Source organism: Heterodontus francisci, chromosome 7 (assembly GCF_036365525.1).
Source record: "Heterodontus francisci isolate sHetFra1 chromosome 7, sHetFra1.hap1, whole genome shotgun sequence".
NCBI classification, from domain to species: domain Eukaryota; kingdom Metazoa; phylum Chordata; class Chondrichthyes; order Heterodontiformes; family Heterodontidae; genus Heterodontus; species Heterodontus francisci.
The window spans coordinates 107,372,199-107,393,056 of record NC_090377.1 but is presented as its reverse complement, the minus strand read 5'-3'; the positions used below and the strand labels follow the sequence as shown (position 1 = coordinate 107,393,056).

The window sequence follows — 20,858 nt, the reverse complement described above, 5'->3', positions numbered from 1 at the left end:
TCCCGTCCACAGGCAAACTAGGATCAATTCCTACAGTCACTGTTCCCAAAACTAGGTCGCACTGCAAGTGCACCTGGTGTAAAGCTACGGGCGTACACTGCCCTCCAGTACCATTTGCTATCATTCTGGTATTTACTCTGGTATGCACACTCTGGGGGAAAGTTCAGGCCTTTTCCCAGTAAAAGGGATCTAGTGGCCCCTGTGTCGCTGAGGATTACAATGGACTTGCTTGCCCCATTTGAGGAATATGGTGTTACTCTTCCTTTAGACACAAAATCGTGATGACCTTCAGGAATCCTATTAAATTTCCCTGCACCCGCAGTAGTATGTTTTCTGGGCCTTTCTGTTGCTCCAGTTAAAGCCATAGCTTGTTCAACTGTGTTTCCATCAGGGTTCCTTCTTCACTGAGTGGGTGTACCCTGATTAACCTGACAGGCTTTCACCGTAATTTCCAGCAGTCAGCTCTCAGATGGCCTGCTTTATTACAATGGACACACACAGGTCTCCGGGTCTCACTCCTACTTACAGCACTATCCTTTTTGGCTGGTGAGGGCCTGCTGTGTGCCCTGCTTTTCTTTCTCTCCAGGACTGCTTGAGCTACTATCGCCTTCTCACCATTTGTCCTTTTCGGATTTGTGGGGGTGATTTGGAAAGGTTTCCTCCTGGGGATCCGACTTCTATTTTAGAGCAAACTCATCAGCCAGAACTGTGGCTTGCCTCGCTCTATGCATTTTTTGTTCCTCCACATGGGTCGTTATGGAGAAGGGGAGAGTTTTTAAATTCCTCAAGCAAAATCACCTCCCTCAGGTTTTCATAGCTGTGCTGCACTTTAAGAGCCCTCAACCACTGATCAAAAGCCAGTTGTTTATTGCTGTCAAACTCCAAGCAGGTTTGGTCAGCTTGCTTCCTGAAGGTCCAAACTTCTGGCAGTAAGCTTCTAGTACGAGCTCATATGCCCCGAGGATAGCATTTTTTTGTCACTTCATAACTTGATGAACTCTCATCTGGCAACAGGGAGTAAACCTCATGTGCTTTTCCTGTTAGCTTGACTCTACTGCTGCAAAGTAAGCTGTCAGCTGGCCATTTTAACTGCCTTGCCAGTTTCTCAAAAGATGGAAAAAATGCTTCCACGTCTCCCTCATTGAATTTTGGAATCAATTGGGATAATTTTTTTAATACTCCGTACACAGCCCCGCACCACTTTTATTTTCTATGTTTTCACTGGGGTTACTCTGTTGCCCCCTAGTTAACTCAAGCCTCCTCAGCTCTCTTTCCTCCTGTTGCTTCTGGAAATTTCTTTCTCTTTCTCTCCCTTTCCTTCTCTCTTTTCCTGTCTTCTAACTCAAGCTTCTTCTGTTGCAGTTGTATCTGTGCTAGCAATACCCTGTCAGAGTCTATTTCTAACCCTGTTTCTGCTGCTTCAGATTCGAAGGAAAAATGGTTGGCCACTAGTCTTAGGAGTTCTGGTTTCTTGGCCTTGGCATGGAAAGTGATCCCACATTGCTCAGCCATATTTCTCAACTCTTCCATCGACAGTACCTTTAACTTATCCCAAGTTACTTCACCCTGGCTTGGGGAGTTACTGGCTTCAGTCACAGGCATGTTAATATTCTAGCACACTCAACCACCAGAAAACCTGTATTTAAAACTTTTCTCTTTTTGATTGGATCAATTCACTTCCCACTTCCAATTTCTCATTTGTCTGTGGGTCCAATCCCTGACACTAGCCCTCAAATTTCTGTTACGACCAGGTGAGGAAGGGGTCTCGGGCTCCCCCCTCAGCCTTTTCCTGGTTTGTCCGTAACAGGGTTTAACTTTTAAAACACTGTTTTTAGCTTCCCCTCAGTGAGTCCTTGCTCACTGCTCTCTAATTGTAAAGAAATCAACATGGCAGGTTTTCTCAGATTTTAAACAAGAAAGGTGTAAGTTTATTAACCTTAAAACTCTAACTCAGTTAAAACTACTAAAAATACATGATGCGATCACGCGAACATGCATACGCGATAAACACCCATACAAATAGAGACAGAGGAGGAGAAAGATTAAAGGGAAAAGGTTTAAAGTAATAGATGGAGTTGAGTTACTGGTTTTGGGTTGGATGTAAAGTCTTTGATTGAAGTTAAGTCTTGGCAGTTCTCGTTGGGGCCCAGTCGGGCCCACTTGCAAACTTGTTTTGCTGGCCTTCTATCTTGAGGCTTAAGTTACTTCCGTGGGTCCCTGGAACTTTGCGTGAGAGAGAGTCCTTCCTCCTTGAAGTTCAATTGCAGTCTCTTCCAAAAACTCTTCTGTTCAGTTAACAATTCCATTAACTCCAGGTTGGCCAGCAGGTTAGTCATGTGATTAGCTTTTTGCTTGAGAGAGCCTCGCCTGCGAGGTTTGGGGATTCCTCACAGCTTACCAGAAACACTCGGTGAGGGGCTGGAATGCTGGGTCTTACACATTCAATGACTTGATCATCACTACTGACAAAACCCATCTGACTGACTGAATCAGGGAGTACTCCCATTGTCTATCCATGCCACTGTCTTTTAGAATGCAAATATGCAGCCATGTTTTCAGCTGCTGTTCTGTGGTCTTTTTAAAACAAGTTATGTTTAATGTCCAGTAAGCGTTCAAAATAATGTTCCATATGACAAAATTAATATGTTTCCATCTGAAAGGTGCGGTTTCCGTCACAGTGGCAAGTCTCAAAGTGCAAGCTGGTAACAGCATATTGAGGGACATAGGACATCTGGATCCTGAGTGAATAGGGCAGAAAGAATTAGATTCCGCATTTGTAATAGTTATTTTGCAGTGCCACAGATATTGGTAATTACTTATCACATTGTTTTAGACTTGAAATGACCAGATTTAACTTCCTGTGGTAAGTTTAGTTTGTATCAATCCTTCATTCTGACTGGGTTAAGGAGATGCACAGTTGCTTGTCCTATTCACTCAGGTCTCATACATACCATTTCCCTCACTGTGCTGTTACCAGCCTGCATTTTCAGAAATTTGCCACACCAAAAAATTTAAAACCTAAACATCCAGGCGCAAGTCATTGATGCCCTGCTACAGTAAATTATGACCCAATATAATAGTTTTAAATTTGCTACTCACCAATTTAAATTTATATTTGAATCTAACATGCAAATATTGCTGTTTGTTGCATGTCAATGGGGAGCCAGTCAGTAAAATGCTGTTTTTGCGAAGCAAACTGCGTGGCACAATTCCAGTAGCAAATTTTAGATACCTGCGTTTAACCACACATCTGCCCCTTGCCTGAGGTTGCTTTACCATTTGCACATAGATAATGGTGAGTGCCATTTGCCTCATTGTTATTTTGACAGCAAATTCTGGCCCCATTGTTTGGAATAAATCTGCTGGGCAAAGCAGTTGAGGCATTGAAAATACAGCTGGATGGTAAAATGGGAAAGTTAGGGTGCAGGTGGGATAAGCATCAGTGGTTTCTGAGTTTCCTCATTCTCTGATGAAACTAACAGTAATCAATAACAAGCTGTGCAAATGAGGTTTACAATGGATTGCTTTACCTCAAGTCTGAATGATCACTGCCATCATAGATTCCCCTGAATTTGCACAGGGTCCATACATCACTCGACCTCTGTCGCATGGGACCCCATGTTGCTTCCCTACCTGGAAGTAATCTCAGCCAGTAATACCACCCATGTGTACTCAACCACGTATGTTTCGCATTATAAGTGCATTGTGATTTATAACATTTGACTATTCATTCTATGTCAAGTGCTTGAAGACATTTCTGAAAAGTGTTGAGGCATTATATAATTGAAGTTGTTTCTTTAAGTGTAGACTTTGCTCCATTACACCATGCTAAGAGAAAGTGCGTACATTTTGTACAACTGAAATAGCTCTTATCAGTGCATGATTTAAAGCTCTTCCCTGTCATGTTTCCTTCCTGAGTCAACAAAGATTGCAATATTTATACTGGTAAATGCTCTGTCACAAGTTCGAAACTGTTATTTGCAGATCTTAGACAGCAAAAGAGTATATCTGGCAGACTCAATACAGCCTATTGCACTGAACTACTTAACTATCAGTCTGATTCTCGCATAGAAATACTGTGTAGCAACTCCCTTCTAATTAAATCCTCAATACTGTTATGAACCCTAGACTTTGTTCCATGATTGTTTTTAAAACTGTGATTTGTAAAAGTTGGAGTCAGAGGAGTCATATGACCTCACATCCACTCTGCCTGAAGACATGGCAGGAATCTTGGTTGCCAGGACAACCAAGATCCAAGATCAAAGACTTATTTGGGGGAAAAAAGAAACAGACTGCAGGGGTATAACACCTGTAGGGTTTCACCTTCCCAGACTTTTAGATCGTAAGCAGGGAGTCGGTGATTCTGAGGATGCAAATGTGCATGGCAGCTGCTAATACCTGGAAATAATGGAAAGTCTCGGTGGCTCTGCTGAATCCAGACTTCTGGACTTCGCATATTGGAAAAGGACAATGAGCTATTGACTCTTGATTCCAGATAAATTTAACAGATTTTCTGAAGACAGACAGGCTGTAAGAAAGAAGGGAGACCAGCGGTAGCAACCTTAGGAGAGGCTGTATGAAAGGAAAGCAGCAGTGGCTGTCTCAGAGCGGGCTTTAAGAAAGGAAGACAACCAGCAGTGGCAGCCTGAAAGGAGAGAGAGGGAGGGAACACCTGCTCTCAGAAGACTGATGCAGTGAAAGACTGCGAAGACATGAACCTGTTTTGAAAGGTGAGGTTTGTGGAGAGGTAGAAGACCAACAGGAATACCAAGAATTGCCTTATTCACAGATGTCCAGTTCAAAAGTGTTTGGAGAAGTGAGCGCAGAGAATATTTACTTTGCAAAAAGTCTGGGAGATCCAACCCATTGCAACTGGGAGGAGTTTGGGACTTTTAACCACAAATATTTTGCCATGAAGGAAGACTGCATAATGTATAAGTGTGATGTGAGGATTTCAAGTGTTTTAATCAGTAAAGAAAATAACTAACTGTAATTTCTGGTATCAGTGATTTACAAGTACTGTTTAGTTAATGGGGATTTCTTTAGTTATAATAAAAGTCTTAAGTGAAATATTGTGTAATTCTTTAAATTGGTCTGAGGGTTCATAGCTTGTATTTTAACGTTAATGGTCTCATTGAGGTCGTAACAATACAAACATCTGATACAAACATCAAATATTTACAGTTCATGTTTTTATTACTCAATTTGCTCACCGCTGCTGCTGCAGTTTCTCCTTTTCTCAACGTTGGTAAGATCCTGCACCAAATGGCTTTTGAACACTTCAACCCTTTACAGACTTTACTCGACTGAGATCGGCTAACTCAGTAACGATCATGAGTAGAGCCTGGGGTCTGACTGTGGCGGTCAGTTGTTTGCTGTAACCAGCTGTGCCACCATGGGTGCTGAGAAGAATTAGTTTTTGCAGTAATCCCATTGCTAAATTTTTTTTCATGCATTTAGGAAAATCTTTCATAGCGGCCCAGCACTTCTAATGGAACGTTACCTTAGAAGTACCATACATGCCATGTACCTGTCCTGAATAGATGACTGGAATGCTTATATAAAGTGGTCAGTTAAATCCAGCTCAAATGTTGGGCAACAGCAGTATCTGCCATTTCTCAAAACGTTTTCTATATGGGCCTACGGAGTGACTTCCTGCAATAGGAACAGGAATAGGCCATTTGGCCGCTCGAGCCTGCGCCGTCATTCAGTAAGATCATGGCTGATCTGATTGTGGCCTTCACTCCACTTTCCTTCTACCCCACCCCATAACCCTTGACTCCCTTGTAGATCCAAAATCTAACTCAGCCTTGAATATATTGAATGACCCAGCTTCCACTTCTCTCTGGGGAAGAGAATTCCAAGAGATTGACAACCCTCTGAGATAAGAAATTCCTCCTCGCCTCCGTCTTAAAGGGGAAATCCCTTATTTTGAAACTGTGGCCCCTTGTTCTAGATTCTCCCACAAGGGGAAACATTCAGCACCTACCCTGTCAAGCCCCCTCAGAATCGTGTATGCTTCAATAAGATTACCTCTCATTTTTCTAAACTACAAAGACTATAAGCTCAACCTTTCCTCATAAGACACCCTGTTCATTCCAAGAATCAGCCTAATGACCCTTCTCTGAATTGCTTCCAATGCAAGTATATCCCTCAAGTAAGGAGACCAAAACTGTACGCAGTACTCTAAATGTAGTCTCACCAATGCCCTGTACAGTTGCAGCAAGACTTCCCTACTTTATAATTCCATCTCCTTACAATTAATGCCAGCATTCCATTTCCTTTCGTAATTACTTGCTGTACCTGTATGCTGACTGCTCAATCTCAGAAAGCATTCTCAATTTGACAAGGTCGTTCAAGGCCAATTAAATATTTTCCCATACTTAACGTTAATAGCTGAACTCTCAATTGTTTGCTATCTGTGATATTTTGTTCTCTTCTATGTTGTAGGCTAATCCTGAGCTGGGAGCAATTTGGTCTGTGGGACAGCGTATCTGGCAAAGGGACTTTCCTGGAATTTACACAGTGATTAGCTCACATCAATGGTCTGACACCATCCAGCCTATCATGGAGGAACTGAGAGGTATGATCAGTGCTTCAGAATTCAGGTATTTTCAGGGAGATTGTGTGACCTGGAGTTTGAGGAAGCAGGATATGTGCATTGCAATGGCGGGAGGATGGAGAAGCGGAATAGTCTGTTAACTTCGCTTTGATAATTTTTCTGATTCTAAACTACAAATCTGGCTTTCTGTAACTTTTTTTATTCTTTCATGAGATGTGAGCGTCACTGGCAAGGCCAGCGTTTATTGCCCATCCCTAATTGCTCTTGAGCAGGTGGTGGTAAGCCACCTTCTTGAACTGTTGCAGTCCATGTGGTGTAGGTACACCCGCAGTCCTGTTAGGAAAAGACCCAGTGACAGAGAAGGAACGGCGATACAAATCCACATGTATCTGCTGTCCTTATCCTTCTAGGTGGTAGAGGTCAGTGGTTTGGATGGTGCTGTCGAATGAGGCTTGAGAGTTGCTGCATTTCATCTTGTATATGGTGCTGCCACTGTGCATTAGTGGTGAAGAAAGTGAATGTTTAAGGTGGTGGATAGGGTGCCAATCGAGCGGGCTGCTTTGACCTGGATGGTGTTGAGCTTCTTGAATGTTGTTGAAGTTGCACCCATCCAGGCAAGTGGAGAATATTCCATCACATTCCTGACTTGTGCCTTGTAGATGGACAGATTTTGGTGAGTTACTTGCTGTAGAATTCCTACCTCCTGATCTGCTCTTGTAACCACACCATTTATATGGCTGGTCCAGTTCAGTTTCTGGTCAGTGATAGCCCCTAGGATGTTGCCAGCTAGGCTCTGAGCAGCTTTTGAAGCCTTTGTGGAAGTAGCTTCTTATCTCTGGGATAGAGCTGGCACTTTCTGGAATGGCTTCATTTTGTGCTGCGGAGTGGATCTGGTGTTTTGAGTGCCTTCTGTACAGGATGTGGACTATCTGTGGTACTACTCAAAGTAACTCATCTGCGCAATGTGGAGTAGATCCCATATTTCCTTGAGTAGATTCAGTGTGCTGTGAAGGAGATCCTGCATTGACTGGAGTGGACTCATTGAGCTGTAGAGTGGATCCCATGCTGCTTGGAGTATGTCAGTATGCAGTAGATTAGATCTGCATGCTCAGGATGGCTTCTCTGTGAATTGTCAAATGGATCAAGTGCTGCAGAGGCTTAAATAAGGAAATATGAAATGACAAAAGCCCATTTGGCCCATCAGACTACCATTTCATATATGATACAGCACTTAGTATAACTCCCAAGGGAAAGGTCAGCTAAAGGTATTCCTGATCCCTAGAGATAAAGAAGCTAAGCTTTGTTATTCTGTACCAAAACTGACAGGTATACATCCCTTACATTTTGATTGCCTAACCTGCTCTCTTTCTCCTCCCCTCCCCCAATCTTTCAACCCTCTAGCGAACCATTTCTACTTTCTGCTTAGTGTTGCATTCATTTAAAGTTATGGATTTCCTGGGAAATGTCATCAATTTTTTCTAATAGTATAGAAGCAGCCTGATGTGGTCAAACATGCTCTAATTACAGTGAGCAGTTTACAGTTCTCTGCAGGACGTCTACACACAGTCAAACTACGTCTGTAGGAACTGAGATTGCAATGTGCTATAAATAAGATATCAAATAACATTTTGTTCCCACCAAATTTTCTTTCTTCGTTTCTTTGCTTAATAGGTTTGTTTCCTTCAAAGGGTACTATTCCATGGCAACTTGGTATCCCTCATGCATCATCCAAATGGCAGTTGTTGGTGTGTGAGTGTAAACATTGCGTGTCACCAAGCTTTTCAGCCACTAGGGATATTATAGTCAAGCACCTAACTTCAACATGCAAACATGTCTAGCAGCACTTGTTTAAAAACCCTGACATTTTTCCCTTCCCTATCCGCATCAACCAACTCAGTACAGACTGCCTATTGAATCTAGGACCTTACACCTCTGTGTGGCTCAGTTACATAATAGCCTTACTCAGCTGAGCAATTGGTCTCCTTTCAGAAGATGTTTAACCAGTTGATCAGTCAATTTTCTTGTAGGAGCTTTGCATAGTTACAACTTGCATTGATCAGTTGACTTTGAACATTCATTCCTATTAACATTTCCTTTTCCAAACATTATCACCAATGTTCCCTCTAAGCTGCATGGCTGCACAGCAACCTGAAAGTTCCCACATAGGCTGTGCACAAGTTGACCCCTTTAAAATACCGAGTGTCTCCTGACAACGCAGAGCGATTGCTGACGTCATCAGTCTGTCCAAACATTTGCCAACATGCCAGTATGAATCCACGCTTGCGGGCGGCACATCAGGTAATGACATCACACACAATGACTTCTAAGTGTTGCCTCACGCCAGAAAGGCCTCGATCGCCGCCTCCATCCACCCAGCAGTACCCCACTTAGCCCTGTGATCGCCACTTCTCTTCCCTGCTCCTTCCTGTGATCACCACCTCAGTCGCTGCTTCTCTTCCTCACTCCCTCCTGTAATCGCCACTTCTCTCACCGCTCCCTCTCGCGATCACTGCCTCATTTGCCACTTCTCTTCCGCACTTCCTCCTGCGATCGCCACTTCTGTCCCATGCTCCTTTCCATGATCGTTGCCTCAATTGCCACTTCTCTCCCCATTCTCTCCTATGATCGCTGCCTCGATCGCCACTCCTCTCCCTTGCTCCCTCCTGCGATCGCCGCTTCCCTTCACCACTCCCTGCTGCGCCCATCTGCTAGCTGCGCCATCCCACCGTTCTCTCCTGCTGCCGACTGCTCACCGCTCACTTCCCACCTCACTGTCTTGCCCCCTACCCCACCACCCCGCCGCTCAGACCCCGCTTGCTCCCCTTCCCTGCCGTTCACCAGGCGAAGAGCGAGCGGCGGGATGGCGTGGTGAAGGGAAGTGGTGATCACAGGAGTGAGGAGAAAACTGAACATGGCGATTGAGGTGGTGATGGCAGGATGGAGCAGTGAAGAGAAGCAGCAATTGAGTTGGCGATCGTGGAATGGAGCAGGGTACTGTTGTGGGTGGAGATTGAGGTGGAGATCGTGGCCATTGGTGAGTGAGGGGATTTGGGTTCAATTCTAGTGGCAAATTGAGCAGCGCCATCTTTATTGCTTTCTACCTGAACGTTGCAGACAATGACATTTGTCGATAAGGCTGCATCTGTGCATGTGCCAGTACTGTGCCACCTAGTGGTTGTGTTGTTGGCAAACACAGATTTTAATTAGTGCGCATGTGGGACTGCACAAAATTATAAAGGGCCTGCATAATTAAACAAATCGACTGCTCGCTGCAAAAACAAATTAGAGGGTATGTTAGCTGTAATTTCCCATGAAAAAATACAGTTGCTGTACTCTGTTCATATGGTATTGAAAATTTTTACTTGGGTATTAATGATGTAAGTTTGTAACAACTTTGTTGGCATAGCTTGTGTTTGGCAGGAGGTTGAGACATTTTGATAACTGTGGCCCAAGGAGGCTGATTTAGTAAAGACTGGCAGTGCCTTGGGTTAGGTCACTGCCCAGTTCAGAGTTTGCAGTTGATAGTGTTTTATCTCATCACAGTTGTGGAGCTCAGTTGCATTTCTGATGGGTTTTGGAATTCATAAGAAACTGGGGCAGGGTGGAGGGGGACCATTGGTGAAGATCTCCAGGAAAAGCATCCAGATTGCCTGAGCGCCAAGTTTAATACAGAAACTGCATTATCTGTGCAAGTTGATATTTATCCCATAGATGTTTTACCCACTTGCTTTTTGAGAGTGTCACGAATGGATGCGAAACCCCCTTGTAAATTATGTTGTGCATTTGAGTATTAATGTCAACTGTCATTTTATGCAGCATGTTTTCAGTTTGTACTTCTCCCTGAGAATTCCTTGCAAGAAGCCACAGCCTGCTTGAAGCTGGAGAGACTTTCCTCTAAGGCCTTTCAACATGAAAAATTAAAGAGAAGCCACACTTTGAAAAATCAGCAAGAAACAAACCAACTCGAAGATAAGCTGCAGTAACAGCAGAAAAGGTCTGATTTCTACCCATTTCCTCTCCGTCCAAAAAAGAAGTTGGCTTCAGCAATTTGGCTGTCTCCATTATCACCTTTGAGAGTGCAAAGAAAAAGAAATTTGCAAGAGAAGAGATATCTCCAACAGCTCCTCCCCTGTTTGGCATTTCTAATCTATGATCTCCAATCTTTGGACTTTTTTTGATATTCATCGACACTAGTTTTAAATGAAATCCCTATTAGCTAGTAGGTAAGATAAGTTTCTATTTAGTAAATGTCCTTGCCTCTTTTTTTAATGTCTTTAACCTTTCCCTGAATGTTTGTAAGCATGTGTGGCGAAGATAAATTCCCTTCCCGAGGTTAGGAGTATGTTAATAAACTCTACTTCTTTGATTTAACTTTAAAATCTGTGTCGTTAAAACGGTCATTTATTATTAGGGTTTAAGGGAGGGAAGGAAATTCAATCACAAATCTAGTTACGGACAGGTGGTTTAAAAAACAGGGAAATTTAATCAGAGGGAAAAAAATTAAATTAACTGATGATTCGTAACAAGAGGAATGCCCTTTCCTACAACAGAGGATACATCATGCTGCAAGAGTTGCATTGACTTTATTGTATAGAAGATAAGAGGGTATTTGGGTATGTGTTTCCTCATAACCTTGGTTTCCTGGAACATGTTGGATCACCTTTGGGAGCTGGAGCGAAATTTCCCAAAGAATTTTCTTCCACTAAATTAGTGCGGGGTTTGTTACAATGAGATTGGGTGGCTGGTTGGTGGGAGCAATGGGTGGGGGTGGGGGGGGGGGGGGTGGGAGAAGCAGATGGATGTTAAAAGTTGTGCCAGGGCAGTCTGGATGGATCAGCCAGTTTCTTTGATTTTAGATGTAATTTTTGTGCTATGGAAAGGTGGCTTAATTTAAAATAAGCAGATCCAGCTGTCAAGGTAATTTAGCGATTATCAGACTGGTCAATCATTGTGGTTGCTCAGATTATAGGCCAGAATGTGTGAATTTCAGGCCTAACCAGAATGAATGTATCTGTACTGCTGTGTGTGTTTAACCTAGAGTCCCACCAGTGTTTATATGTCAAGGAGTAACAAATATTGTGGAATGAGTTGCACAAGTCTGTATCAATTAGCCAAAGGTCATATAAACATAATTTTTAGTTGTACAGCTGCAGTTTCAGCAGGATAGTGCAACAAGTAGAAGCCTGTTTTAGGCGCATACTTTAAATTTTAACAGTGTTTCGCTCGCCCACTACCTTTTCAGGGCCTGGATAATAAATAGAAAAGGGTAATAAATGTCTTGCTAGTGTCATCCACAACAAGGAAACAAATGCAAAAAAGTGTTCACCCAAGACACCTGCATATATGTGGATCCTCTGTAAAGGTGGCTACGCCTATCTTTGGAACCTGAAAAAATAACACAGCCGTGCTGTAAATCAATATACATTTCGCTATCTTGTTTCCGACAACTTGTGTTGGAATATCTGAAAGTTGCTTTTGCTAATATTTCATACACAAAAGCACAGTGTTCTGAACGTTGGACCTTGTAACATGTTTGTTTTAAAAATTGTGATTTTTAAATGTTCAGGATGGAGTCTGGAAGGTCAGTGACCTTACCTCCATTCTGCGAAAGGTTACCAGGACAACAGAGAACACAAATCAAAGAATTTCTTCTCAAAAATAGATATTGCAGGGATAATACCTGAAGAACAATGGGTTTCGCCCTCCCAGACCTTCGTGTTGTAAAACAAGGAGTCAGTAATTTGGGAGATGTAAATGTACTAGGTAGCTGTTAGCACCTGGAAACAATGGAAAGGCCCAAGTGGCTTTGTGAAACCAGACTTCTGGGCTCTGCATTTTTGAAGCAGTACAATAAGCTATTGACTTCTGAGTCCAGATAAATTTAAGACTTTCTGAAGGCAAACAAGCTGTAAGAAGAACTCAACAGTTGTGGCCTCAAGGAAGAAGGGAACACAGCGGTTGCAACCTCACACAGGTTGTAAGAGATGAAATTTGTGGTTACGGCCTCGAGAGCGATAGAAGACACCTGCTCTCGGAAGCCAGTTACAGTAAAAGGCTATGAAGGCTTGAATCTGTTTTGAAAGTTGAAGCTTGTGGAGAAGTAGAAGACCAGCAGGATCATCAGGAAATGCCTTATTAACGGATATCCAGGTTGGAAGTGAGAGGAGAGGATATTGATTTTTGAAAAGGTCTGGGAGATCTAACCCATTGCAACTGGGTGTCCTATTTGGTCATCACACTGCTGCTTGTGGGAGCTTGCTGTGTGCAAATTGGCTGTAGCATTTCCTATATTACAACATTGACTGCATTACAGAAAGTACCTTGTCAGCCAAGCACTCCTACCCCTCACCCCCACCACCCCCCCCCCCCCCCCCAGCCCCGCCACCACCTGCCAAGACTGAGGCACACATTCCACATAAACATTAAAAGTTCAAATTGCAAGCCCCTGACTGGAAAGACATTTGCATAGTTACAGACAGTGTTGGAACAAGGGACAAAGGACACTGCCCTGACCCATTCAACCAACAATGGACTTTTGATTACCAGACGTTGAAGGTGTGGGGAACTAGCATTCCAGGTTGACTGATAAGATAGCAGGATCCACAAACACAGAAGTAGTGGTCAGACCAGTTTTAGTCACATGACTAGCTGGCTGCTGGAATTTGAACTTCCAACAAGGATTTGAGCTCCTGGTTTGAGAAGACCTCTCTCCTGCCTGCTTCCATCTCCTTCCCACAGAACTGAATCTTGTGAAAACGCATAAACCTCAGAGAAAAGTCTCCTATGTGAACAAGGTTTAAGCAGAATACTGGGCCCCAACGAAATACAAGAATTACCTGCAAAAGGACCATACCGTGAGCTCAAAGCACAGTAACAAGGTATTGCCTCAAACTGTTCCACTTTATCATTTCTTTTTTCTGTCCCTACCTGCATGTGTATATCATGTGTGCATGCTCGCGTGGGCACGTTGTATATCCATAGGCATCAACTGTATTAAAGTTTAAGTCTAAGTTTTAATAAATTTCGTTTTTCTCCTTTAAACTTGAGAGAACCTGATGTGTTGGTTTCTTTGTCTTATTATTGGAAAGCTGTGAACAAGGATTCACAAAAAGCGTGGCTTTAAACACTGTTCAAAAATAAAACCCTGTTAAAATAAAGCCAGGTAAAGATAGCAGAAGACCCCTGGACACATTTCTCACCTGGTCGTAACAACCTCATTGGCTGTAAAACACTTAGGAACATCCTGAGGTTGTGAAATGCACTATATAAATACAAGCCTGTTTTTGTTTCACTGAATTAGCACAACCTGAGCAATATCATTGTAATTGAGGGCGGCACAGTAGCGCAGTGATTAGCACCGCAGCCTTACAGCTCCAGCGACCCGGGTTCAGTTCTGGGTACTGCCTGTGCGGAGTTTGCAAATTCTCCCTGTGACCGCGTGGGTTTCTGCCGGGTGCTCCAGTTTCCTCCCACAGCCAAAGACTTGCAGGTTGATAGGTAAATTGGCCATTGTAAATTGCCCCTAGTGTAGGTAGGTGGTAGGAGAATTGAGGGAAGGTGGGGATGTGGTAGGGAATAAGGGATTAATGTAGGATTAATATAAATGGGTGGTTGATGGTCAGCACAGACTCAGTGGGCCGAAGGGCCTGTTTCAGTGCTGTATCTCTCTACGACTATCACATTTTTCAAAAGCAAAAATGTTTAGTGAGGGTGTGAGAACAACTAAAAATCAGACTTTTTAATGTCCCACTTATTTCCTTCTCCTCCCTTCAGCCCTGGCTTAGTTTGGAGTTCAATAATATCACCTGATCTTCACTGGTTTCCTGAATTTAAAGGGAAAGGAAAGCTTTACCATTTAGCTGCCTCAGCTGTTTCGGTGCCTCCAAACGAGAGGATTTGGTTTTAACCTTTTTGTAGCTCATCCAAGGTAACAATCTTTCCTCCTTTTAAAACCAGCTCTCGTGAAAGAATGATTCCGTTTGTAATGCTGAAGGATTGTTGTAGCTGGTGTTTAATTTTATTCCAGTTGATTCCAACCTTAAGGTTTTGTTAGCAAAAAAAGCTCAACTCCATAAAATTTATGCCAGTTAACCATGTTCATCATATGCATGTTTTTGCAGAGTCCTCTTGATTCTACAAATCTTGTGTCCTATTCCAGGAGCCACATTATAAATTTTTATAGAGTAGGTTACAAAGGTACCAAGGTTTACATTGATACCTACAGACTACTTGCACCCTCTGTCGGTTTGTATGCACTTCATGGAAGCACTATTGTAAAAGGAACCTTTCTGTTTTTAGAGGAGATGTTTTGGACATTTGTGTAAATTCTTGTGTGACATACTTATCATGAAATTGTTGTTTAATGATGGAGTACTCGGATAAGTTTGCTCCTCCTGCAGATCAGTGCAGAATAAGTACATAATCTTCTCTGTAAATTATGATGCGGTTGTCAGAATAAAAGTGAGTCACTCCTTTCATAGCTTTCCCAAGCAGTTTTCGCTTCAGTGGATAAGTTGTGTTATGACGTTTGCATCACGTTAGTTTAGTGTACTTCATTTTTAAGATAAAAACAAACGGGCATTTACTGAAAGGTAAGCAGTGCAGGTTTGCAGCTGATTAAGCACTCTCACAGCTGTCCTATTCATTTTCTTTTGAAGATGCTACAAGACGACGTGCCTTTGGTCTTGTAGCTCAAGCGTACACCTCAATTAGTGCCGATGATCTCGCAGCTTTTGTGGGACTTCCAGTAGAAGATGCTGTTAAAGGTAGGATTTTTTTTTTTTACTGATTTCTGAGGCAAATGACCAAATATAGTTGTGTACAAAACCAAGAATTTAAAAATGGTCATGTTGCCCTTGCTGCTCGTTGTGAACTCCAGTTCCACAAGAACTGCTTCGTACATCTGGGATCTGATCCTAAATATTGCGTGATTCACTCGATATTTTCATGTATTTGCAAGTGTAAAAACTTATTGTGTTCCAGATGTTTTGGACAAGATTTTTTTTAAATATAAATTGTGTAGCAGATGTAACATGCTGTAAAGGATATGACTAAATCATATTAAACAAAATGTCAATCAAACCATTGCTCAGCTTTCAATTCACTGTTGAAGAAAGTAGTTTAGGTGGAGATTGGTGCAGGTTTTGAACTCCAGTGTGAAGGTTGTGGGGTTTTAACCATTGAAATTAATTGTACAGCAGAGAACTGTGAAGTACGTTGTGAGGCAATAAAAGCCAACTGTGCCAGGTAAATGGTCTCTGGGTTTTTAGAGTTTGAGGCTTTTATAAAAAAAAAACTACAGGACGCACCAAACATAGTGTAATATCAAATGTTGCAAACAGCATGTAATGTCCACACAGAGGCAATGTGGTGATTTACAAATCATTCAACTTCTTTGAATTTATATCTTTAATCTGGTTAAGATTTGCTAAAGAATCGTTTAGTGTCTCCATATTTTTAAAAAAAGCAGTTAAGAATTTATATGTTAGCGGTTCATACAGTAATTGCACAACATAATTTCCTGGCTGACGTACTTATTAGAATTTGGTACATTGATTTCTTGCTCTAATTCTGAGGAAGTCCTTAAAACGTTGAAACCAAGTATGCTATCAGCTTAGCTTTTCCCTATTAGCTTCAAAATAACTAAATAGATTCTACAGATTTTATTCTGCATTTGTTATACAAATCCTAAGTTGACAATCAGATGGCCAGCCTTTCGTTGTCTCTATCCATCTTTCTCTCTCCTTTTTCAGACACAGTAGAGAGGGGGATAAGAAAGGAGCGGAAGTGGCAATTTTGGTCAAAAAAATAATTACAACCGTGAAGTGGAATGACATGGTGGAAGGTTCATCAAATGAGGCCATATGGATTGAACTAAGGGGGCAAAAAAAGGGCAATCACACTGCTGGGAGTGTACTATAGACCCCCAAACAGTCAGACGGAGATAGAAGAGCAGATATATAGGCAAATCTCAGAAGTACAAAAACAATAGGGCAGTAATGGGGGATTTTAACTACCCCAATATTAACTGGGATAGTTTTAGTATGAAAGGAATTGAGGTGCATTCAGGATAACCTTTTGGCTAATAATCAGCACGTCCAATAAGAGAGGGTGTAGTTTTGGAATTAGTTTCAGGAAATGAAGCTGGGCAGGTGGAAGGAGTGGCAGTGGGGAGGGTATTTTGATGGTAGTGATCATAATTACCCGAGAACCAGAGCGGCGGCAGGCAGACCTGGGAGGAGGCTGATCCGGAGCGGGACCTGAAAAGGAAAGAGCGGGGCTTGAGGCCCTTACTTACCTGGTGACCAGAGCGGCGGCAGGCTCCTTCACTCTGTCTGTGTCTCCGCAGAGATTCAAAAGAGGAAAAAAAAGACTAAGTGACATCACAGGAAATCTGTAAGCTGATTGGTTGGGTAAGTAACAGCTGTCATTGCATTTAAATAGCTTAAAAAAAGAAAAGTTTTTTTGGAAAAAACCCCAAAACCTCCTGTATAAGTGATAAGGTGAGTACTACTAAAGTGTGTTTTTTTAAATTAGTGTAATTTATCAAGGATTTTAGATTGTAGTGGGTAGTCTTTGGAGTAGAACAAGGCCCCTACTGTAAATTAGTAAGGAGTAACTAAGTAATCTAAAGGTAAGTCATGACAGGAGAGCTCGCACCCATGTTATGCTCCTCCTGCGCTATGTGGGAAATCAGGGACGCTTCCAGTGTCCCTGACGACCATGTGTGCAGGGAGTGTATCCATCTGCAGCTACTGGCTACCCGCATTATGGAGCTGGAGCTGCGGGTGGATTCACTGTGGAGCATCCGCGATGCTGAGGATGTCGTGGATAGCCCGTTTAGCGAGGTGTTCACACCGCAGGTAATGGCTGCACAGGCAGAAAAGGGATGGGTGACCACCAGGCGGAGTAGTAGGCGCAGGCAGGTAGTGCAGGAGTCCCCTGTGGCCATCCCCCTCGCAAACAGATATATCACTTTGAATACTGTTGTGGAGATGGCCTCCCAGGGGAAAGCAGCAACAGCCAAGTTTGTGGCGTCACAGATGGCTCTGCTGCACAGGAGAGGGGGTGAAAAGTCTGGGAGACCTATAATAGATTCAATTGTAAGGGGAGCAGACAGGCGTTTATGTGGCCGCAAACAAGACTTCAGGATGCTGTTTTGGCTCCCTGGTGCGAGGGTCAAGGATGTCTCTGAGCGGCTGCAGGACATTCTGAAGGGGGAGGGTGAACAGCCAGTGGTCGTGGTGCATGTCGGTACCAACGACATAGGTAGAAAAAGGGATGAGGTCCTGCAACAGTCATTTAAGGAGTTAGGAGCTAAATTAAAAAGCAGGACCTCAAAGGTAGTAATCTCAGGATTACTTCCTGTGCCATGTGTTAGTGAGTATAGGAACAGCAGAATAGACCAGATGAATGCGTGGCTGGAGAAATGGTGCAGGAGGGAGGGATTTAGATTCCTGGGACATCGGGACCGGTTCTGGGGAAGGTGGAACCTGTACAAGTGGGCCGGGTTACACCCAGGCAGGCCCGGAACCGATGTCCTCGCAGGGACGTTTGCTCGTGCTACTGGGGAGGATTTAAACTAGAATGGCAGGGGGATGGGAACCAGAGAGGGGAGACTGAGGAGGAGAAAGCAAGGATAGAAACGAAAGCCAGGAAACAAAAAGGCAAAAGCGGAGGCATAGAAATCAAGGGCAAGAAACAAATAGGGCCATAGTGCGAAATAATGCAAAGATGACTAAGAATGTTAAAAAGACAAGCCTAAAGGCATTGTGTCTCAATGCGCGGTGTATTCCCAGTAAGATAGGCGAATTAACTGCACAAATAGATGTAAATGGATACGATATAGTTGTGATTACGGAGATATGGCTGCAGGGTGACCAAGGGTGGGAACTGAACATTCAGGGGTATTCAATATTTAGGAAGGACAGGCAAAAAGGGAAAGGAGGTGAAGTAGCGTTAGTAAAAGAGGAAATCAATACAATAGTGAGGAAGGATATGAGCTCAGAGAATCCTGATGTGGAATCTTTGTGGGTGGAGCTAAGAAATACCAAGGGGCAGAAAACATTGGTGGGGGTTGTATATAGACCCCCAAACAGTAGTGGTGATATAGAAGATGGCATTAAACAGGAAATTAGAGACTCATGCAATAAGGGTGCAACTATAATTATGGATTACTTTAATCTACATATAGATTGGGCAAACCAAATTAGCATAATACTGTAAAGGAGGAATTCCTGGAGTGCGTGCATGATGGTTTTTTGGACCAATACGTTGAACCAATTAGAGGACAGGCCATCCTAGGCTGGGTATTGTGTAATGAGAAAGGATTAGTTAACAATCTTGTTGTGCGGGGTCCCTTGGGGAAGAGCGACCATAACATGATAAAATTCTTCATTAAGATGGAGAGTGAGGGAGTTGATTCCGAGACTGGGGTCCTGAATCTAAATAAAGGAAACTATGAAGGTATGAGGCGTGAGTTGGCTATGATGGATTGGGGAACGTTACTTAAAGGGTTGACCGTGGATAGGCAATGGCCAGCATTTAAAGAGCGCATAGATGAATTACAACAATTATTCATTCCTGTCTGGCACAAAAATAAAACAGGAAGGATGGCTCAACCGTGGCTTACAAAAGAAATTAGGGATAGTATTAGATCCAAGGAGGATAAATATAAAATGACCAGAACAAGCAGCAAACCAGAGGATTGGGAGCAGTTTAGAATTCAGCAAAGGAGGACAAAGGGATTGATTAAGATGGGGGAAATAGAGTATGAGAGTAAGCTTGCAGAGAACATAAAAACTGACTGTAAAAGCTTATATAGATATGTGAAGAGAAAAAGATTAGTGAAGACAAATGTGGGTCCCTTCCAGTCAGAAACGGGGGAATTTATAATGGGGAACAAAGAAATGGCAGATCAATTAATTACATACTTTAGTTCTATCTTCACAAAGGAGGACACAAGTTACCTCCCAGAAATGTTGGAGAACATAGGGTCTAGTGAGAAGGAGGAACTGTATGAAATCAGTATTTTTTTTTGAGATACAGCACTGAAACAGGCCCTTCGGCCCACCGAGTCTGTGCCGACCATCAACCACCCATTTATACTAATCCTACACTAATTCCATATCCCTGCCACATCCCCACCTGTCCCTATACTTCCCTACCACCTACCTATACTAGGGGCAATTGCTAATGGCCAATTTACCTATCAACCTGCAAGTCTTTGGCATGTGGGAGGAAACCCATGCAGACACAGGGAGAACTTGCAAACTCCACACAGGCAGTACCCAGGATTGAACCCGGGTCACTGGAGCTGTGAGGCTGCGGTGCTAACCACTGTGCCGTATTAGTAGGGAAATGGTGTGAGGGAAATTGACGAGATTGAAGGCTGATAAATCCCCAGGGCCTGATATACATCTCAGAGTACTTAAGGAGGTGGCCCTAGAAATAGTAGATGCATTGCTGGTCATTTTTCAAAATTCTATAGACTCTGGAAATGTTCCAATGGATTGGAGGGTAGCTAATGTAATCCCACTATTTAAAAAAGGAGGTAGAAAGAAATTAATTCTAGACTGGTTAACCTGACATCAGTAGTGGGGAAAATGCTAGAGTCCATTATAAAATAATGATTAATAATAGAGCACTTGGAAAACAATGACAGGATCAGATAAAGTCAACATGGATTTGCGAAAGGGAAATCATGCTTGACAAATCTTCTAGAATTTTTTGAGGATGTAACTAGTGGAATAGATAAGGGAGAACCAGTGGATGTGGTGTATTTGGACTTTCAGAAGGCTTTCGATAAGGTCCCACAAGAGATTAGCATGCAAAATTAAAGCACGTAGGATTGGGAGTAAGGTACAGACATGGATAGAGAACTGGTTGGCAGACTGGAAACAAAGAGTAGGAATAAACGGGTCTTTTTCTGAGTGGCAGGCAGTGACTAGTTGGGTACCGCAGGAATCAGTGCTAGGACCCTAGCAATTCACAATATATATTAATGATATAGATGAGGGAATTAAATGTAATATATCCAAGTTTGCAGACAACACAAAGCTGGGTGGGAGTGGGAGCTGTGAGGAGGATGCAGAGAAGCTCCAGTGTGATTTGGACAAGTTGAGTGAACTAACAAATACATGGCAGATGCAGTATAATGTGGATAAATGTGAGGTTATCCGCTTTGGTGGCAAAAACAGAAAGGCAGATTATTATCTGAACGGTGATAGATTGGGAAAGGGGGAGGTGCAGCAAGACCTGGGTGTCCTTGTGCACCAGTCGCTGAAAGTAAGCATGC

At 42.8% G+C, this 20,858-nt stretch overlaps 1 protein-coding gene across 2 annotated transcripts in view; it reads left to right on the top strand.

The window, feature by feature from the left end:
• cops8 (COP9 signalosome subunit 8) overlaps positions 1–20,858 on the top strand; it is a 65,062-nt gene that overhangs the window by 40,622 nt on the left and 3,582 nt on the right. For both annotated transcript variants that reach the window (XM_068035872.1, XM_068035871.1), the window contains exons 4-5: positions 6,451–6,583; positions 15,220–15,327. In XM_068035872.1, coding sequence (XP_067891973.1) covers positions 6,451–6,583; positions 15,220–15,327 — 241 coding nt within the window. The remainder of the gene's footprint in view (positions 1–6,450; positions 6,584–15,219; positions 15,328–20,858) is intronic.